General features: G+C 58.0%; 1 protein-coding gene across 2 annotated transcripts; it reads left to right on the top strand.

Moving 5' to 3' along the window:
• Positions 1-5040: 5040 nt before the first annotated feature.
• ID1 (inhibitor of DNA binding 1, HLH protein) lies at positions 5041-6804 on the top strand. Of its 2 annotated transcripts, none has more exons than XM_034787836.1 (2): positions 5041-5630; positions 6303-6804. In XM_034787836.1, exons 1-2 carry the CDS (start codon positions 5232-5234, stop codon positions 6345-6347), a joined length of 444 nt encoding a protein of 147 aa, XP_034643727.1. In that variant the 5' UTR covers positions 5041-5231; the 3' UTR covers positions 6348-6804. The 2 variants fall into 2 exon arrangements, with proteins under 2 accessions (XP_034643727.1, XP_034643729.1); XM_034787838.1 differs by having other exon boundaries at positions 5044-5630; positions 6306-6804.
• The last annotated feature ends 12696 nt before the right edge of the window (positions 6805-19500 follow it).

The following is a 19500-nucleotide window of genomic DNA, read 5'->3' as shown; positions in this document are numbered from 1 at the left end:
GCTCCACTCTGCCGCAGCCTTCCGTGCTGGTATCTTGTCTTTCATGGTTCAAGTGAACCCGCAAGGGGCTTCCCTGGTCCATGTAGCCGAGCACAGGAATCACGAGAAATGGCCAGATTCGGCTCTGCCACCCTCACCTTCTGCGCCCTGGATGCCCTGTTCTGTTCGTGCTGCTCCGACTGGCCATGTGTCTAGGGGAATGCAAAGCAGTTGCATGATTGCCCTGTTCTCGTGGGATGATGGATGTCCTCATACACCAGCCTGATGTTTGCAGGGTTGTGCGACAAAAGGCATCTGGCTGCTGGAGCTGGAGAACGGGACCCTTCGTCTGTGGCCACCCCACACCGGCTCCCTGCTCCGGCAGCAGGGATCTAACTGCTGCCGGATAAGGTTAGAGGCAGGATGCAGACGCCCCCTCCCCCCCCAGCGATGGTTGTATTGTTGTATTGGTGTCAGGTGGGGGGCAGATGTGCCAGCATGTCAGCGTCCACACATGTGGGCCACATCTGTGAGTGGCCGATGTCACTGTCCTGTCAGAGACGCGGAGACAGACACCGAATAGATTCGTTCTACATAGACTGGGGGGCTGATCTGACTCCTTGCCTGCTGCTGCTCCATGTGCACCTGTACTTCCCACGCCTGCTCTGCTGGGCTCAGAGCGACGCTGCACCGGCCCGTACGGTGCACTGGGCTCTAGCGAGGCTCTCGGTGGGGAAGTGGGATGTACGTGGTTCAGCGGGGCTGGACACGCAGCGCAAGAGGGGGCCGTCGTCTTTGCTGTTGGGCCTGCATAGTGCAGCACCCACTGAGTGCAAAGAGTAAGGAATTGCCTGGGGAAACACGGGCGACATGCAGGCCTTGGCTATACACAGCAGTTGCCCCGATTTACCCAGGTTGGTTTCTAATCCGATTTCCATTGGCACGACTTGTCTGTAGGCGAGGCCAAGCCAGATCGAACCGAGGGGTAACGTCAGGAACAGTCTCCTGGCGCTGAGCTCGATCCACAGTGGCACCCCCTCCCCTGGATACTGATTGGCAGCCCCTCACTCACAGCTCTACGGATGGGACCTGCTTCCCCTGCCCTGAGGCGCGTGGAGTCGTTATGGTGAAACGCTGCCTGTTCCACACAGTTCTTGGCCCCTAGACCGGTGCCGGGTGGGGAGAATCGGGCGCACAGTTGTGAAGAGTCCCAGCCTGGCCAGACCATGCCCTCTCCACTGCCTGCCATCCTGGGACTCTGCAGGGTGGGCACGAACCGCTGCTGGATGGCGAGGAGCGTCTCCGGGACAGACGGCCAGGAACCGATGGCGTGGCTGAGAAAGGCAGAAGGAGCAGTCACAGCGCTGCATGCATTTCAGTTCAGCCTCACCGGTCTTTAGGTGGGGCAGTTTTCTTTCTTGTGAATTCTATTCTTGGGCCTGTTTCCATCCGCACCCCCGTGGAAAAGGAGCAGACTTTCCAACAGCCGGTTCCAGTTCCTCCGTCGGGATCTCCACAGGGCGAGGGGCTTTCCACACTGACATGGGCAGAAAGGATCCGAGCGGAGCTTTCCTAGCATTGTTGTATCGGGTCTCGGGTTGCCAATTTTGGTTGGCCCTATTCCTGGAGATTTCATCACATGACATCATCTTTCATTCCTGGAGGCTCCAGGCCAATCCTGGAGGGTTGGCACCCTAATTGGGTCCAAGGCTCCTTCCACGGATGCCAAGTCTCAATCCAGGCAAAGTCCAGCCAAGTTCCAAACCTCCGAAAACGAGGCGCAATCATGGAAATGTTGGCAGATCCTTAACCAGAGCAGGTGCTGCAGTGACCCCCTCCAGCGCCCCAAACTACTGCAGTGGGGGGTGAGTCATGAGCCTTCTCTGGCTCTGCTGTCCAAGGAAGAGGTCAAGCCAGCTGCGAAGCAGGCCACTCCTTTCCAGTCTGACCGCCAGCAAGCGGCCAGGGCCCCCACACAGCCAGGGCCCCATGAAGTGGTTCGCACTGCCTGTGCCTAAAGTTAGCTCTGCCTCCAGGAGCAGGTCCTGTCTCCTCATCCTGACGCATCTTGCAGAGAAGTTAGCACAGAGGTCGCTGGGGGAGTCGAGGGAGATGAAAACACTGAGTCATCTACAACTGCAAAATAAACAAATAACGTGAAAATCCCCCTCCTACAAAAAATAAACAGGAGCAACGACTCCTGAGTCCCATGCCGTGTCAGCCCATAAAAATGTAAAAGATAAAATGTGTAGCATCACAATTTGACCCACGAAACAGCCTTGTGTAGGAGGAACAGCCTTGGCAATGCTGCGGCTGTCTGGTAAAGACAACCCCAGGAAGGCATGTGCAGCGAGAAACAGCTTCTATCAGTCTAAACAACTGGGAATCCAAAATCCCTCTTTTGTGCAGGGTGAGCCCTAAACTCCCAATCTCGCAACACCGCCACCCTAGCCCCTCTTGTCAGTTTTGCTCTTACAGTTTTTACAGGCCGATGGGACAGGCACCCGGCGTCTGATCAGCCGATATAGGGACGTATGTGCAATTTATGCACAGTCCAGATTTTGTGCAAGCCCAAATGTATGCGTGAAAAAGTGTGTGTGTGTGTGGGGGGGGAATGGTAGAGACAGGGCTCAGGGCCTTTGAAAATCTGACGTCAACGGCTTTTATTTGGCATATTTGCTCTTCCCAATGTGCAGGAATAAAACCCCATGGAGACCCATGTCCCAGTCCTTATGTCAAGGCACTCAGTGACCTGGGTCCAGTGTCACTAAAACAGCCAAAAGGTTCAAGACATAGACGGCGCTTGCCGGTTTTTCTCCTCTGGCGCAGTGGGACTCATGACACTCTTCTGTGCAGGAGACCGAGATTCCTTGGGGGCTGGCCCCACACAACGGGACGAACGCCCCAGGAACTAAGGACCTGTCCCAGGTGTCTCGCCGGTAGGTCTCAACCACATACTCAAGGTCTAGTTGATCGCCATATTTGGGTTGGGAACGGAGTAAAGGGGGGATTCTCTGTAACTTGGAAATCTTTAAATCAAGATTTGAGGCCAGAGGTTCTGGGCCTGTTGCGAGTGCATGGGCGAGGTGCTGAGGTCTGTGATGTGCAGCAGGTCAGACTAGATGATCATGATGGTTCCTGCTGACCTTAAAGTCTATGAGACCATCCCAAATCTCACCCCCTTCTACCTCAAGTCCAAGGCACATGTTTTTGACTTGCCTTCTCCAACATAAACGTACATCCCTATGTGCACCTACCCTGGGCCCAGGTCAGATATATGTGTAGTCATGAAAAAAAAGAAGAAAGAAATCCAAAACACGACACCCCACTGCACACACTTCTGACCCGGGCCCAGGACAGAACAAGCACATGACAACACAGATTAACGCACTCCTGCAAGGGGCTCAGATGCTATGGGGATGAACGTAGTATAAGAACCTATAGAAGCTAGACTATCGATTAGCTGCAAATAAAACACAGCTCTAACACATAACAGGATAAAAAGGACGGTGGTCTTTGAATAGTGCACGGGCCTGGGAGTCAGGAGATGTGAGTCACATGTTCCTGGCCCTGCCAATTCTGAACAAGTCCCTTAATGGCTCAGTGCCTCAGTTTCCCCATCGGTCAAGCGGGACTAATGATCTGTTTCCTGTAGTGTCATCAGACCGAGCAGATGGGTGCCTGGAAAGCGCTGTGAATACCAGTGACAGATGGGTAAGGAACTAACCACGGGCCACACGGTGCCTGACACCAGGCAGGCTCCTGACCACTTCCTCCATTTTTTGCATTTAAAGAAATATATATTTCCTTGTATTAGAAAACAACCCCCCCAGCCAACCCCGCCCCCCAATCCAAGCCGGGGGGGGGCTGCCAGGGCCAGCGCGATTAGCTAGTTGAAGCCTGGGGAGGGGAGGTCAGGAGCCCCCCACCCCCCACAGCTGGTGTATGGGGGTGCACGGGGCCCTGCGAGCGGCTGGGGGTGGGGGTGCAGTGCGAGGGGGTGGGGGCGATAATCTCCTGTCCTGCAAGGTGATAAATGACCGCCGGGCCGGGGCCGGTTCTCAGGCCCGGCCCAGGCTGCAGGTGATTGGGGGCGGCGGCGGCTCCCTGTTTGTGGTCGCCATGGGCACCGCCCGGGAGGCGCCAGGCTGACAGCACTCAGGGTTTTATGAATGGGTGACGTCACAGCCCTGGCGTCTAACGGTCTGAGCAGCTTGTTTAGACACAGACCCAGGCTGCGGAGGGGGCGGGGGCGCGGAGCCCGGGCTGGCGGCGGTGGGAACAGGGGGGGGGGGGCAGAGAAAATCTGCAAGGGGGGGGCTGCAAAGCGCCACCGCCCGGGGAAAAACAACCCGGGGGGGGTGCAAAAAGTCCCTGCCACGCGAGCGGGGACGGAGGGCGCTGCACAAACCCCGGGGCGCTGCGGGACACGCGCCCCCGTGCCGGCGGCTGGCGCTTCGCCTGTCCCTCCCGGCGGGGTTCAAACCGGGGAGGCGGCAACGCCGCCCTGGGAATGGCCTAGGTGACTGCGCGCACCCACTCCACGGATCCCCCATTAGCGATCCGTCGCTGCACCGCGGGGCCTGCACCCAGCGCCCCTGGGCTGAGGGTCGCCCGCTCCCAGCCCGGTGCTGGGGCGGCAGGGATCTGGGCCAGCGCTCTGATTCAGTCTGGCCTTTATCTTCTGCTGCAGGGACCTGTGCAATGCCTCCTCTCTCCCCCCGCAGTGTTTGCTGCCTGTTGCATGCGGGGGGTGTGCTGAGGGGGGGGGCTGTCTCTGCCCCGCCGGGGTAGAGCCTGTGGGGCAGCTGGATTTGTCTGCGGGGGGAGGGGGGGACTTTGCCAATAAATTGGGGGGCGGTGTCGGAACGGTCGTTAAAAAGCTATTCCAAGGGCTTGCCACATTCCTTTAATCCTCCCCCTTTCTCAGCCAAATGCCCCCAAGCTGCCTTCACCTGCGCGCCGCCCCCCCCCCCCCGCACCGGAAACCCTCCCGCCCCCAAACCCGTTTGTCTCTGCGCGTCACTGTCCCTTTAAAACCCTCTCCGAACGCGCGGCGGGCAGAAGGACGGAGAGGGGGGTGGAAACCACGCCCCCTCCAGGAGGCCCGATCGGATTGGCTGCTTGGGAAGGGAGCTGGCCCCGCCCCCCAGGGCCCCGCACTCTATAAGTAGCCGGCGCGGCCCGCTACCGGCTAGTCCTCTTCGCAGGGTCCTGCCGCCGCCGGATCATTGTCCTGTGCCCAGCCCAGCATGAAGGTCGCCAGCGCCGCCGTCGCCTCTCCCGGGCCCAGCTGCGCCCTGAAGCGGGTGCGGCTGGGCGGGGGCGCGGGCGAGGCCGTGCGCTGCCTCTCGGAGCAAAGCGTGTCGTTGTCGCGGGCCGGCGGCGGCTCCCCGCGGGGGCTGCCCCTGCTGGAGCAGGCGGAGCAGGCGGCCGCCGCCGCCTCGCTACTCTACGACATGAAGGGCTGCTACTCGCGGCTGCAGGCGCTGGTGCCCACCCTGCCCCGCCACCGCCGCGTCTCCAAGGTGGAGATCCTGCAGCACGTCATCGACTACATCTGGGACCTGCAGCTGGAGCTGCAGCACCCGCCGGCCCGCGGCCAGCCCCTGGGGGGCGGCCCCGACGGGGAGCCCGGCGGCTCCGCGGAGGTGAGACGGCTGCTCCGGGGCCCCCTTCACCTCCCCGCTCTCGTGCTCTGAGCTCTTCTGCCCGCTTCCCTGACTGCTCTCCTCTCCTGCCATCTGACCTGGGCTTTGTGCCCCTGGGGGGTCCCCCACACCTGTGCCGGGCTCCAGGGCCTCCTGCTTCTCTCCTCTTCTCCCCCCCCGTTGAGGTGCCCTGCTTCTCTGTGTCTGGAAATGTCATTCCCTTCCCTTGGGGTGGCCTGACTAGCCTGCTGTGGGCTTCCCCATAGCAGTGCCTGGGGACGGAGCGGCTGTATTTGTCTTTGCTGGTATCGGTTCCCATGAGCTGGCTCCTAGGCCTGGGGAGGCCCAGTGCAGCCAGCCCCTGGAGCCTCCTGCCCTAGGAAAGGCTAACAGGGGTGGGGAGAAAGATTGAGAGTCTCTGCCTAGGTCTGGAGGGCTGTGACTGTAAAAGGCCTGGCCTGGTTGCAGGAGGACTGGAGTGACCCCAGCTGGGTCAGGCAGGTCCCTATGCAGCATTATGGTGCTGGGCAGTGGCCTTTCTTCTGAAGGCACGAAATGGGGAGGGGGGGGGGAAGCCTGCCCTAAGGGACAGGTGCTGCCCTGGGGCCAGGAGACTGAACAGGACCATGGCCCCAGACGTGTGATTTACCCTTTGCCTCCTCTCTGCTCCAGCAGGCTGCCTGCGTGAGTGCCAGCGACAGTATCCTCTGCCACTGAGAGCCTGCCTGGGAGCATGGAGCACTCCTGGGCTGAGGAGCAGTAGCTCTGTCCCCCGTAAGGGGGAGGTCTGGCTGGTGCCCCCCCAGCTCCCCAGGAGTCGTCTGAAGGGAGCGCTCTGGTGAGCCTCTTGAAGGAGATGAGGATGGGGAGTCTGTGCTGAGCCCTCCTGTTCGCCTGCGTGTGGAGCCTTCTGGGATCCTGGAAGGAGGAACAGGAACCAGGACCGGGGCTATTTGCAACAGCCCTGGTGCTTCAGCTGCTGCTGCGACATCAAAGACTCTTGAGACTTTTCTGTGTGGGAGACTCTTAACTTTATACAAAACCCCCCAAACCTAAACCTGTATCCTTCTCAGATTGCTGAGAATATTCCCTGTATTGTATATTACAATGATGCTACCGAGAATATTGTTCTACAATAGTTGGAGTTTTTGTTATTAAACAAATGCTGATTGTTTATGGAGAACTGTCTCCTTTTGTAGTTCCTGTGCCCTGGCTCCCCTCTGCCCCCGCCAGTCAATGGGGCCCTTCTGAACACGGCTTTACATGGTGCTTTGCTGGACTCGGCTCTGTGACCAGCACTAGTACATTGTAGGGCAGTGGGTGCAAACCGGTTCGTTTACTGAATCACTTCATAAAGCCAGGCATGCCTGCAGTAATGTTAGCCCTGATTCACCGTCCAAGCCGAAACCCTGAGCGACTACAGCCTGGGTTTGGCTAGTCATGGAAGTCCAACTTTGGAGTGAAATTCTGGGACTCTCAGAAAAGGTAAATAAAGTCTCTGCACCTGCCCTTGCCTGATGCCTCTCCGGGGCAGTGTAATAGCGATGCTGGAGAGGGTCAGGGTTCACTAGAGTGCCAGGAACCAACCCTGTTACTCCCTAGGTCAAGTGCTGATCTCGGTCCTGTAAGGACCTATTGGGCCAGTACCAACCGACGGGCGTATGTCCTGGCTGCCGCGCAGAAAGTGATGGGTCAGCCAATTGGGGTGACTGCTCCAGGTGGACGGAACTCAACTGATATTTTATCAGAGGTATAAAAATGTCTATTCTAACCTCCTGTGAGCTTCAGTTATCACAATTTTGGGAATATGGGGGGGACGGGACACCCCAGAGGTGGTGGTAACTAGAATGACAGCTGTGGAGAGTCAGAAAGCTAATGCTTTATAACTTTAAAAACACATCACCATCTAGGAAGTGAATGGCCTTAAATCAAACAGGAGTTCACATTTTATTATTTTGTCATCTATAAATTGATGATTGATGGAAATACCCTGTGTGTGCAGTGACATTTCCCAATGAAATCCAAGCTTGGTTACAGCCGGGGAGAGGGGGGGGGGACACCTCACTCCATCTATTCACTGTCCTTCCTCTATAGCAGCTTAGCTGAAGCGTTGGATGCAGGAGAGTCCAATCTTGTCTGTGTTAACTGATCACCCCCCCTTCCGGTATCTACGGGGTTTAAAGAGAAGTCTGGGATGCACCAGCACTAAATACCCAAATTAAATCCCCCTAGCAGCTGCACCTCCTTTGTCTTCTGCAGAGACTAATTCTCCCTCTCCCCTCCATCACACTGTCTTCTAAACTTTCACCACCCTGCTTGGATTTGGTTTTAGGATATTAGACCATACTTTTTCTCTCTTCTCTGCCCCCCCCTCCAATTAAAAGTAAAGCTGAGGTGCAAACCCCACTGTAGGTGCTGGGAGCCCTGTGGAGGAGAGCCAGCCCCTGTGCTCTGGGTGGGGGGTAAAACAGTTTTGCTTTGAGGCTTCTGCTGTTAACAGGACCCCCCCACACACACACCAGTGGAGGAGCCGGCTGTTCCCTCTCCTGAGTTGCTCTGTTCTTCTTTCCCCTTTGGCTCCCTCCCAGCCCATCTGGAGCCTGGCTCAGCCTGCCTGTTTGTTAATGTTTCAATCAGCTGTGTGCTAAGGAATGTGCAGTTATTTAACCTGAACTTCCCCAGGTGTACACAGGCGCCTCTCTGTCTGAGGCTGCAGGCCCTTCCCAGGCAGGCGGCCTGCCTTTGGCACAGATCTATTAGACAAACACTCAGCCCCCCTCCCTAGCACACACGGCTGCCTTGTGGAGCGAACGTCCCACCCCCACAGCTGCATCTCAGCCCTGGGAACACAGAACCATTGCACAAGAGACACAGAGAGAGACGTTACACACAAAACTCCCTCTTTTCAACTGCTGCTTGGAAAGTCAATAGATTAACCCCTTTCCAGCCACACCAAACGCAGATCATACAGAGCAGCTCCTCTTACCTGCTTTAGCATGTTGGTTAGAAATGCTTCCACGACTGATGGAATTGGGGGTTCCAGCAGGAAAGAATCTGACCTCAGACTTTTTTTCTACAGTGATTTCTCTTCCTGGGCCCATGATCTGGCCTGTAGGCCCATGAGAACTGTGATACTGGCGTGTACGGGACAACAAAGGGAGGGTAACTAGCCAGGAGAACCAAGGAAGTATGGGCAGCTAAGTGTGAACAGGTAGATCAGGAGGTGAGGGCACAGGGCTGTGAGGCAGGACACCTGGGTTCTGTTGCGAGCTCTGCCACTGATTTCTGGTGTGATATCGCTGCCTCCGTTTCTCTAGCTAGAAAGTGGGAACAATGATCTGACCAGCCACCCACTGGTGTTACAAGACAGAATGTCTTGCTCTTTGTGAAGCGCTTTGAGCTCCCCGGAGGGGAGGCACTAGACAAGTGTGGGTGTATGATTAGAAGGTTGCAGGCTACTCGTGTGGTGGCATTGGCCTGGGGGGGTCTGGGTCTTGTGCAAACTCCCTGTGTGATTTTGGGCAAGTCACTTAATCCCTCTGTGCCTGTTCCCCCATTGCTGATTGTGTATGGTCGTCCTTTCGCCCATCCTCTGCCTGCCTGTTTCCACAGTCCGCTCTCCGGGGCAGGGACTGTCACAGCACCAGCCCTAAGCTCCGCTTGAAGCACTAGTGTCAAACAAGTCATTTCCTCTGCAGGCTGGAGCCCTCTGTTCTTAGCCCTGCGGCCCCTTTGAAAGGCTCTAAGAATAGCTCGCTTCCCGGGAGGAAGGTGGGTGGCTGAATGGGACGGTGCAGCCAAGGGCCAGGGACAGAAGCGCAGTAGCCCCCTCCCTGGCTCCCAGGGGCCCGGAAAGGGGCAATGACTTTCTTTTCATCCGAATCGCCCCAGCTCAGAAGCAGCATCTGGTCTGCAGGGAGGTCGAGGCCTTACCCAATTTTCCAGCTGGGTTGACTGAAGTGCAAGGCGGTTAAAAGTGACTTGTTTGAGGTCATCTCTTGAGTCAGCGGTTCAGCCCCGTTTGGAAGGCAGGCTCCTCGCCTGTGCTGGAGGGGGAGTTGCTTGGCCTCTTGCTGAAGCAGGAGGAGCTTGTGAAGGGCCAATCCTGCAGTGACTTCGCAGGGGCGAGGGAACGAGGGGTGCAGGGTGCTGCTCGCCTTGGAAACGCCAGGCCTGCCTGCATTTCCGCCGCACGTTGTTGCAAAACCTCGTAAGCCGAGTTGTAAATAGAAGCGCTCAGAAGGAGGAAATTGCATCAGAGGGGGTTGTGTAATTCCAGCCCCAGCTGCAGGGACGCCTCACAGGGCAATAGACAGGCAAAGGGCACCACAGCCCTGACGGGAGCTGGCCTCTGTTATCCGCCGGGGCTGACTCACCCACCCAAGCCTTCCGGGGCGCCAGATGCCGCAGCAGGGTTGATTTACTCACTGAGCGTTAGCATGGAGCGGACTTTCCTCGGGATCCGGGGGACATTCCGAACCGAGGGGGTGTAACCAAGGAGGCCCAATCCCAGCTGGGTCTAGGGAGACCCCGACCCCCGGGGCCTCAGTGCAGGAGATAGCCATTGTCCATCGCCTCCATGTGCAAGGATACTGTACTCAGCGCGCAAGGGTACAGGAGAGACCCTTTGGCGCCGTTGGAGCCGGGAGACCCTATTCCCTGGGCGCACGTGTACAGAGCGATCCCTGTACCCAGGCGTCGGTGTGCAGGCGAGTCGCTGTTCCCAGGTCCGGGGCGGCTCCTGGGACGGTCCCAGGACTGCAAGTCATTTGACCTTTTCCTTGGTGTCTGTGAAGGAGGGCATGCTCCAGCCCTTCCCAGCACCCCCCACCCGTCCCATTCATTCCTGGGAGGAGTTTGCCCTGGCAGCCTCTTCTCCACTCTGCGGTTGGCTTAATTCAAGAGCCCTGGAGAGCTGGGTGGACTCCCTCGCCTCTCTCCCGGCTCCTGTCCTCAGCCAAACAGAAGGGAGAACATCCCAGCAGCGTGGGAGGCGGCCGCCCTGGGCACTGAGCTAGCCTGGCAGAAGGGCGCCGTTGCCTGGCTATTCAGCGCCATGGCGGGAGCCGGGGGTTGTGCTGGATTTGCAGGGCCGTGCCCGGGGTGGCTGGTCAAGAGGGAAAGCGCAATCCAAGGGGCCCCTGAAGCTCTGCCCAACTCCTGCACACGTTAGGGCAGAATAGCAGGGTTAGCTACGCCCCCGTGGGCTGTGGGGCCTCGCCTGGCATTCCAGGGGGTGCTGCTCTGGGGGGGTTGGTGCGCCGTGCAGACTGGTGCCCCGGAGCAGCCGCACTGCATGGATCCTGCGGCTGGAGGGTGGCCATGCTAGCAACTGTGAGTGGGTCCTGGGCTTACTCTGAGCCCCAGGCTGCTAACCTGGCCCGTCAGAGCCACCCGCCCCAGAAACCCCCCCCCATTGAGCCACTCACAGACTAGCCAGCTGGCCATGAGGTGGGACATAGTGTTATCTGCCTGGAATCATCAGCACTTCCCTGGTGGAGCCTGCCCTGGTTAACCCCTCCTGCGCTGGGCAGGCTCAGGACCTTGGCTGTAGTTAGCAGCGAGTGGTTTGCCTGGAATCCAGGGCAGGTTGCCACTTTGTTGGCCAGCTGCAGCCTCTCGTAGGCACTGATGGACTGAACAGCCCTCGCTCCTTCAGGGGGTGTGTGAGAGAGAGACGATGGGGCAGCTCGTAAGGACCTCGAGAGCCTCCTGGCCTCCCTTTCTCTGCGCAGTTCTCAGCTCCTGGCCTTGCTGCTCGATGGCCCAGCTGGTGTACCAGGATTCCGGGGGTGAATCTGCCATTGGGAGGGTGTGGGTCTCTCCTGATGAAGAAGGCTGCAGGGGGGTTGAGGGGTCAGTTACATGAAAAAAAAGGCAAACACCCCCATGTCTCAAGTCTGCTAAGGCCCTGGCTATGCTGGAGAGACATTTTGCACCAATGGAGCGACCCCAGCGCAACTGCCAAGTGTAGGTGTGCTGCAGGAGTGTGGGAGGGGGAAGTGACACCAGGCCCAGCCCTGTTTTGTACTGATGCAGTGTGTCTGCATTAGGGGTTGGCCCCACTGTCACTCCATCTGTGTGCTGACCCCTGTGCCAATTTCCCTGCTCCAGACAAGCCCAGGGACTCAGAGGCAGGGCAGCTGTGAGGGGATGCCTTGGTAGTTGGGGAGGAGTGGGAGAGGGACGATGGGGGTATGTGTGTGTTCAGTTTTATGCATGCAGCTCTGGTTTTCACACTCTGGATCTGATGGGCCTGCAGGTGCCAAGCAGGCAATGAAGAGAAATATGAGCTAATTAGTCAGGGATCAAGAAACCCAGCAAGGGACTATGTGCTAAATGCCACTGGAAATGACGTATTGTTGGAAGTAATAATAACCCTAAGTAACACTTCAATGTATATCCTCCTTTTTGTCCCAAGGGATCCCCAAAGTTCTTGGCAAACTTTGTATAGGGTTAATTTAATTTGCCACTGAAATGCAGCCACCTCTCGGGTGGAACCTGGCAGCTGTGTAACAGAGTTTGGGATGTGAAGTGAAGAAGGCGGCCCACTGGCAATGTGGACAGACAAAACCCTGATCAGTTGACTTTCAGCTGGGTTGACTCCTGCTCCTACCTAATGATCACAAGTGTCCAGGTCGGCAGCGTTCATCTCAGGGATAGGGAACGCGACAGGTGATGCCGCTATTGCGCGGGAGCACAATTAGCGTCTCTCTGGAATGCAGCGTACGATCGACCAGTCACCCTCCCCTAGGAGAAGCCCAAGGAGAAGCCAGGCCTGCCGACTCTAGAGCCTCTGGGATGCTCAAGGCACTTGAGAAAGCAGCCGCAGCAGATCCATTGTCCACACTAGAACCGAGGGAATCTGCGCTGGGCTCTTCCTTGCACAGAGTAACAAACACCTGGGACAAGATACCAGGGGAAACAACGGAAGCAATGAGGATAAATGAGCTCAAGAGACAGCCAGTCATCCTGCCAAAGGCAGCAATTGCAGGGGCTGCAGACCAGGAGGAAGGTGCGGCGAAGAGAACACCTTGGCCCAGATCCCTGTGCTTGTAGCTGGAGCAGCTGTGTGCACCTCCCCACCCCACAGTGCCGCCTGAGGCTGGAGGCCAGCCCCTGCCTTGCCGGGAGCGTCTCCAGAGCCTGCACGCGGAGGAATATGGCAGTGACTCCCGCTGGGGGAGGTTACAAGCGCCCCCAGGGCAGTGTTTGCAACCCCCTGCCTAGAGTGGGGCCTAAGGGGAGAGGCTGGGTCTACAATCACTCACAAGCAGCCAAGAAACAGGGAAGGGCGCGCGCCAGGAGTGAAAAGTGGCAGAAAGGTCCCAGGTTTGTCACAAACGGGACCGTTTTAAAAATGCCCTGTAAAGCCAAAGTCCCTGTGATTCCCTGGGGCTCTGGCTTCTGTGTGAGTGTCCGTCCCTGCGTGGACGCGAGCAAGGGAGCGGTAAGACACCAAGGCCCTGCCTGAGCCCCATTGCCACCGGGGCTTTGGGCAGGCCTGGGTCTGCTGACAGCCAGAGCAGAGCGGCAAAGGTACCAGCCCCTGGGTCAGGGCTGCCTCTGGGATGCCGAATCCTGTGCAATGGTGCCCTCTGGTGGAGCCTCTATTTATGACATGCCGAAGACCATAAATGACCTCTAGGGTGCTCCGCCTGGATGCAGCCCCACGCCCTGACACCCATGCAGCGGGTACGCTGGCTTTTTGCCTCCTCCAGGGAGCACAGTTGATTTCTAAGGAAAAGGCCTCTCCTCCAGGAGCGCTGGGGTCCAGAGGATTGAACATGGAAAGGGACATCAGGAGAGCCGGCTTCCATGCCTGTCTTGGCCATTGGCCTGGTGTGTGGTCCTGGGCAAGTCACTGTCCCTCTTTGTGCCTCAGTTTCCCCATATGACAACTGTGGACTGTAATATTGACACACACACACCCCTTTGTAAAGAGCTTTGAGCCTTGCTGGTGCCAAGGGCTCTGTGCATGCCCAGCAGTGCACACAGGCCATGGGGCTGAGGATTGGGAAAGACACAATTCCAGCCCTTTCCTTCAGGTCACTTTATTTTACTCCTCTGGCCTCTGAACAGCATCGCCCTTGCTTTGCTGCCTGCCCCTGCGCTACGTTCCGGGGGGGAGGGGGAGGATTCGCCTCCCACATTAGCAATGCTGCAGAGAGCAAAAGACACAGCAAATGCAGCAGAGGCGGCGCCGTTTCCCCCAGAGCTGCTGTCATTCTCTTGAGATGTTCTAAGGAGTCACAGTTTGCTCCCTGCGGCCGGGTCATAGAAAAGCTGGAGGGTAAAACTCACACTGGGCGTCAAAATTGCCCATCAGACCCAACCCACCTGCTTATTCTGAATCGCAGGCTGCCAGAGATATCGTGATGGGTGAGACTGGGTATCTTATTGCTCTTATATAAATCCATGGTACGCCCACATCTTGAATACTGCGTACAGATGTGGTCTCTTCATCTCAAAAAAGATATACTGGCATTAGAAAAGGTTCAGAGAAGGGCAACTAAAATGATCAGGGGTTTGAAACGGGTCCCATATGAGGAGAGATTAAAGAGGCTAGGACTTTTCAGCTTGGAAAAGAGGAGGCTATGGGGGGGATTATGATAGAGGTCTATAAAATCATAAGTGGTGTGCAGAAAGTGAATAAGGAAAAGTTATTTACTTGTTCCCATAATATAAGAACTAGGGGCCACCAAATGAAATTAATGGGCAGCAGGTTTAAAACAAATAAAGGGAAGTTCTTCTTCACACAGCGCACAGTCAACCTGTGGAACTCCTTGCCTGAGGAGGTTGTGAAGGCTAGGACTATAACAGGGTTTAAAAGAAAACTGGATAAATTCATGGAGGTTAAGTCCATTAATGGCTTTTAGCCAGGATGGGTAAGGAATGGTGTCCCTAGCCTCTGTTTGTCAGCGGGTGGAGATGGATGGCAGGAGAGAGATCACTTGATCATTACCTGTTAGGTTCACTCCCTCTGGGGCACCTGGCATTGGCCACTGTTGGCAGACAGGATACTGGGCTGGATGGACCTTTGGTCTGACCCAGTCTGGCCGTTCTTATGATGGCCAGAGATCCCAGGGTGGGACTGAGTGTGGGGCGAAAGTACAGAGGGGGGGTGTCTTCCTCCTCCGGCACAAGGCGAGTGGGGTGAGGCGTTTGAGGCCAGCCTGTTTTTGCGATGGGGCAAGAGAGGTGCTGGGGGTTGAAATAGCAGAGCCAGCCGCCCTGTAGCCCAACAAGGGCTGAGCAGAGAGAGGGCTCAGGACGGGAGAGAAGGGCTGCTCAGAGACCGTTTTCCTCAGGGCTCCTGGGATGAGATGGGAGCTGGGCCTGAAGGTTTTGGTTTCTTTCCCGCAGGCTGATGAAAGGGAAAGGGTTAGTGCGACCGTCCCCTTTGAAACCCAACACAATCGCTGCCGCTTTGTGGCTCCTTTAGCCCTTTTGTTGTTCTGCCAGGTGCAAAGAGCTCGTCTTTCCCTGGCTCTGATGTCAGCGTCCCTGATGAGGTGGATAAAAGGCCCCGGCTAGCTCAACATCACTCCTGCCTGTGCAAAATCCCTACGGGCAGCCGGCAGGTGGGAGGCAGGCGAACGGGGAGGGGAGGGGGCATCTGAGCTGATGATAGGTGCTGCCCAGGGCCTGGCCTTGCCTTGACCTCGCTGTTTGGCATTAGAGTCAGAGATGTGATCAGTGCTCAGCATTCACGAGACATTCCTGGACCCGGGGGCCACCCGAGGCCTGTTCCCCCCAGCTGGGGCACAAGGCACCGGCAACACAAAAGCCACCAGCTACGCCTGCCCTCGCCACCAGCTACGCCTGCCCTCGCCAGGGTGGGTTACAGCCTGGCCTCCCCACCTGCTGCAGACAGACGGGGAAGGTGATTTGTGGGGCTCATTCCTTCTCCAGGGCACGGTAATAAGAAGTGGGCGTGGCCTTCCTAAAAAGAGGTGTGGCCAAGTCAAACCCTCCCCACGGGCCACTCCCCTTACTTACATTTTTCCAAGCATTCAGCTGAATGACTTGTGTGTTAGATTAACCAAAGCAAAGGAGAAAGTCTGGCCCTCTGGTGCCAGCGTGCCCCTTCCCCTGGGGGCAGGCCCATGCCGTGCCACACAGCCTCCCCCGCCCAACACAAACACTTCCCCCCCGACCCGCTATGCCCAGGACCCCCCAGACTCCCTCCACTAATGCACAGTGCACTGCACAACACCACCTCCACGCCGTGCCCCACAGCCCCACCACAACTGCCCAGAACCCCACCCAGAACCCCCACTCCCTAGTGCCCCAACACACACATCTTCCCCGTCCCCTCACAGCCCAGCACCCCCCACAGAACCCCCACTCCCTAGTGCCCCAACACACACATCTTCCCCACCCCCTCACAGCCTAGCACCCCACCAGGTCCCCCAGAAATCCACTCCCCCACCCCTGCCTCTGGCCACACTCATCGGCCCTGCTGGGAGGCGGCTGTGTGTGCCGGGCTGGGCCAGCAGCACAGCCAGCCCTGGGAATCGCTCCCGTCCCTCGGGAGTGACGCGATCAGCCAGGCCAGAGCCTGCCCCAGCCAGGCTCCCTCAGGACCCACCTGCCTGGAGGGGCCCAGCCAAGCCCCCCACATTGCCCCACCCGCCCCCAAACTGACCGAGACAGGCCAGGCTCCTGCACCAGTCCCAGGCGGCTCAGCTCCGGGGAGACAGGCAGGGCCCCACAGGTGGTGGGAAGCAGAGACGGCCCGGAGCCGGAGGGGCACTGGGGTCGGGCCAGGGGGCAGAGAGGAGCCGGCAGGTGGGGCCAGGGGGCGGAGAGGAGCCGGCAGGTGGGGCCAGGGGGCGGAGAGGAGCCCTTGGCCAGGCTGACCGGGTCTCAGGGCACAGTGCACGCGGAGCAGGCGGGGGCCCCTTGTGAGCACGGGCCCGGCTCGCTGGCGCCACTGGAAACGGGTCCTGGCGCCACTGTGGCCGTGTGTGCTGAACTCGACACACTGCCCCTCCCTGCTGCATAGACAAGGAACAAGTCAAAGCTGCCTCAGGCAATTTGGCCATGCCCCCTGTCCCCAGGGCCCGGCCCTCGTGGTGCTGCAGTGATCACTGGGGAAGGACAGTGGGGTTCATATGGCTGCCGTACTGACACCAGTGGACCGTGTATGCTTTGGGATTTGGCATCGTTTCCAGGTCTGAGCCCTGCTCCTTAAGGGCTTCGCTGATGATGGAGAGTGAGTGGCCCCTGCTCTGCACGTCCCGTCACCCGGGCAGTGCGGCTGATGCTGCGTGTGCAGCGCTCTGCGCCGTGCTACAGAGCAGAGGCGTTTGCACCCTTCCACTGCTCCGAGTCGGGGGAGCGTCTCCTCAGCTCTCCCGATTCGCCCCACTTGACATGAGCTGCCGCCTCCCCGGGGGCCCTGGGCTGCAGCCGGACCCTGCAGGCAGCTTCCACACCGGTACAGTCCGGCCTCCTGCTTCTGCTGCAGTCACTGCATTGCCTCCCCACTGTCTGTGCCACAGCGCTCACTGCTCTAGGCCTGGGCAAGCTGCTGGGAGTGGGGCCCCAGGAGCCGTGAATCAGGGGCATTTGGATGCATTTCATTTTCATCTGGCCTCTCTAAAGCCTCCCCCCGCCCCCACTCACTGCTGCTCACAGTGCAGCTCTGGAAGACAGGCGTGTGCCCGGTCCCCTGCCCCGGTCCAGGCTCACTCTTCATTTGCTTCAAAGGGGACAATCAGGCCTCAGGACTCAAGTCTCCCTGCCCAGCTTGTGAGCGAGGTGCAGCCCCTGATGGAGGCAGTGTCTGAAGGCTCGGCGAGGACCCCAACGAGCTGAGCCCTGGTCCCCGGGAATGTGCAGCTAGGGAGTCTCTAAACAGCACCGCTGCATTTCAGCTAAGGTCACACTGCGCCAGGAAAGGGGTCACCGTTGCTCACTCAGTGAGCCCTCCCCTTGGCTGAACCCTCCGTAGGCCTCTGGTGCTCCTTTGGGCTGTACATAGGTGGCCTTGTCGTATTCGAAATAAAGAAAAATCTGCTGGAATTTTGCACGAGTTGGCAGCCTCTGCAGTGCCTCTGTTTCTGCTGCCAAGGTCCATGGGCTGGTGACTGCAGCCGAGCCCAGCAGTCACTTGGACTGGGGAGGGATGCGAGGCTAAGATCCCAACACATAGATTTGGGGGTTTCACAGCAGCTAGTCTGGCCCAGTGTGGCTGAGTGAGACCTGATACGGTCCGGTCGGGTAGAAGGACCTAGTTGTGTTTAATCCATGTCTCAGTCTGAGCTAAGGGTGGGTGTGTCTGTTCTGGGCTCATTCCAGGCTCCATCGCAAGGCAGACCCGTTTGGGGACAGCCGCATTGTATCCCGGTCCCCACACCCTTGGCTCAGTATCCCCCCTCCCGCCAGCTGTGGGCTGCCGAAACTGCTCTGCGTCTCTTCTGACATGGCTAATCTACCCAGTACGCCAGGCTCCAGCAGAATCAGTCAGACAAGCCCTGAGTTCCTAAGGGAAGGAAAAGCAAGTGCACACGGCAAGTGTGGCGGCATGCACAGAACGGAGACAGTGCACATGGGAAGAGCCCGAAGGGAAGCAATGTCCGTGGGAACGGAGTTCTGGATGGGAAGCCGCAGCGATGCCATGCAAAGGTGCTTGTGTTCTCCCCAGCCCTGGAGCGCACTCTGGCCAGCATCTGTTCACTGGAGAGCAGATTCTAACAGGATGATCCATCCTGGGATTTGCCCAACACGGGGACCGGGCACTTCTTTGCGTGTTGGAGATGCATGGCCCCTAGGTGTGAACCACCAGGAGCGAGGCCATGCCCGCAATGCCAGGGGAGCGGCAGCTCCACTCACTCCTTATCCGGCTTGGCTGGCAGTGACTCAGCTGGAGGCGCGGGAACTGACAGTGTTGTTGAGATTAGGAGCAAGGAAACCTGGCGCCTTTCTGGTTCAACCAGACCGTCAAGAACTTGGGCAACCTTGAATGTCAACACAGGCTATAAGAACAGGAGCTGTCCTGGTGCTGGGACTTAGACCCACTGGAATCAAGCAGTCTGGACACTGCAAGGACTTCGGCGCCAAGAAGCGAACAGGTATCAACATCATTCCTTCTGCAGCGAGGGCTCGGCGAAGGGTTAAGCCAGGATTTGGGGAGCCCGGCTGACTCGTGCTGGGTCATAGACAATTCACTCCTCTAGCTGTGCAGTGCAGTCAGGACCGAAGGCTAGGCTGGGGCTCGTCTTAGTGGTTATTGTCTGTCCATAGCTGCACAGAATGATTGGGTCAAGACACGCTGCGTGGGCGACCCAGAGCAGGGGGGAATCTTGGCATAGGGGGGGAAGAGTGGGTGAGCAGCCATGTGACTCCCAGGGGTTGCAATAACTGCCCAGGCTGCAGCAGGGACCGGAGTCGGGCAGCAGGGACTTGTTCGCTGTATGATAATAGTTGGCACATTTCAACAGGCACGCGTTAGCCAGCAAGAGGCCGGTAGGTGCATAGGTGATGCTGACCCTGTTTTACAGCTGGGGTAATGAGGCCCAGCGAGGCCAAGTGACTTGCTCAAGTCACCAGTGAGTCCAGAAGTGCCAAGGATAGAAGCAGAAAGAATGGCTTTCCTCCTGTGGACAACGGCCTATGTCCGGTGACTGGCAGCCCTCTCGGGGCTTGGAGACCAAAGTGATTGTCAGGAGGGTCCGGGGAGGGTGAGATCTGGTGATAGACACGTACCAGGGGGATGTTCTGGGGCAATATGGCTGGATAATCCCAGAGAGCCTGTGCTCCCCTCCATCCTTTCTGCAAGGAAACACGGGGCGTCTGGCAGCTGTATCCTGATTTGCTTCCTGCCTGCAAACAAGGTGTGGAAAAGTCCCTTGTGTTTGTC

The sequence above is a fragment of the Trachemys scripta genome, chromosome 12, assembly GCF_013100865.1.
Source record: "Trachemys scripta elegans isolate TJP31775 chromosome 12, CAS_Tse_1.0, whole genome shotgun sequence".
Taxonomy (NCBI): domain Eukaryota; kingdom Metazoa; phylum Chordata; order Testudines; family Emydidae; genus Trachemys; species Trachemys scripta.
Note: the sequence above shows the minus strand (reverse complement) of the source record. Positions and strands in the feature narration are given on the sequence as shown.

Coding starts and splice junctions, on each gene's coding strand:
- ID1 (XM_034787836.1), top strand. CDS start 5,232: ATGAAGGTCGCCAGCGCCGCCGTCGCCTCTCCCGGGCCCAGCTGCGCC. Junction 5,631..6,302: donor AGCCCGGCGGCTCCGCGGAG/GTGAGACGGCTG, acceptor TCTCTGCTCCAG/CAGGCTGCCTGCGTGAGTGC.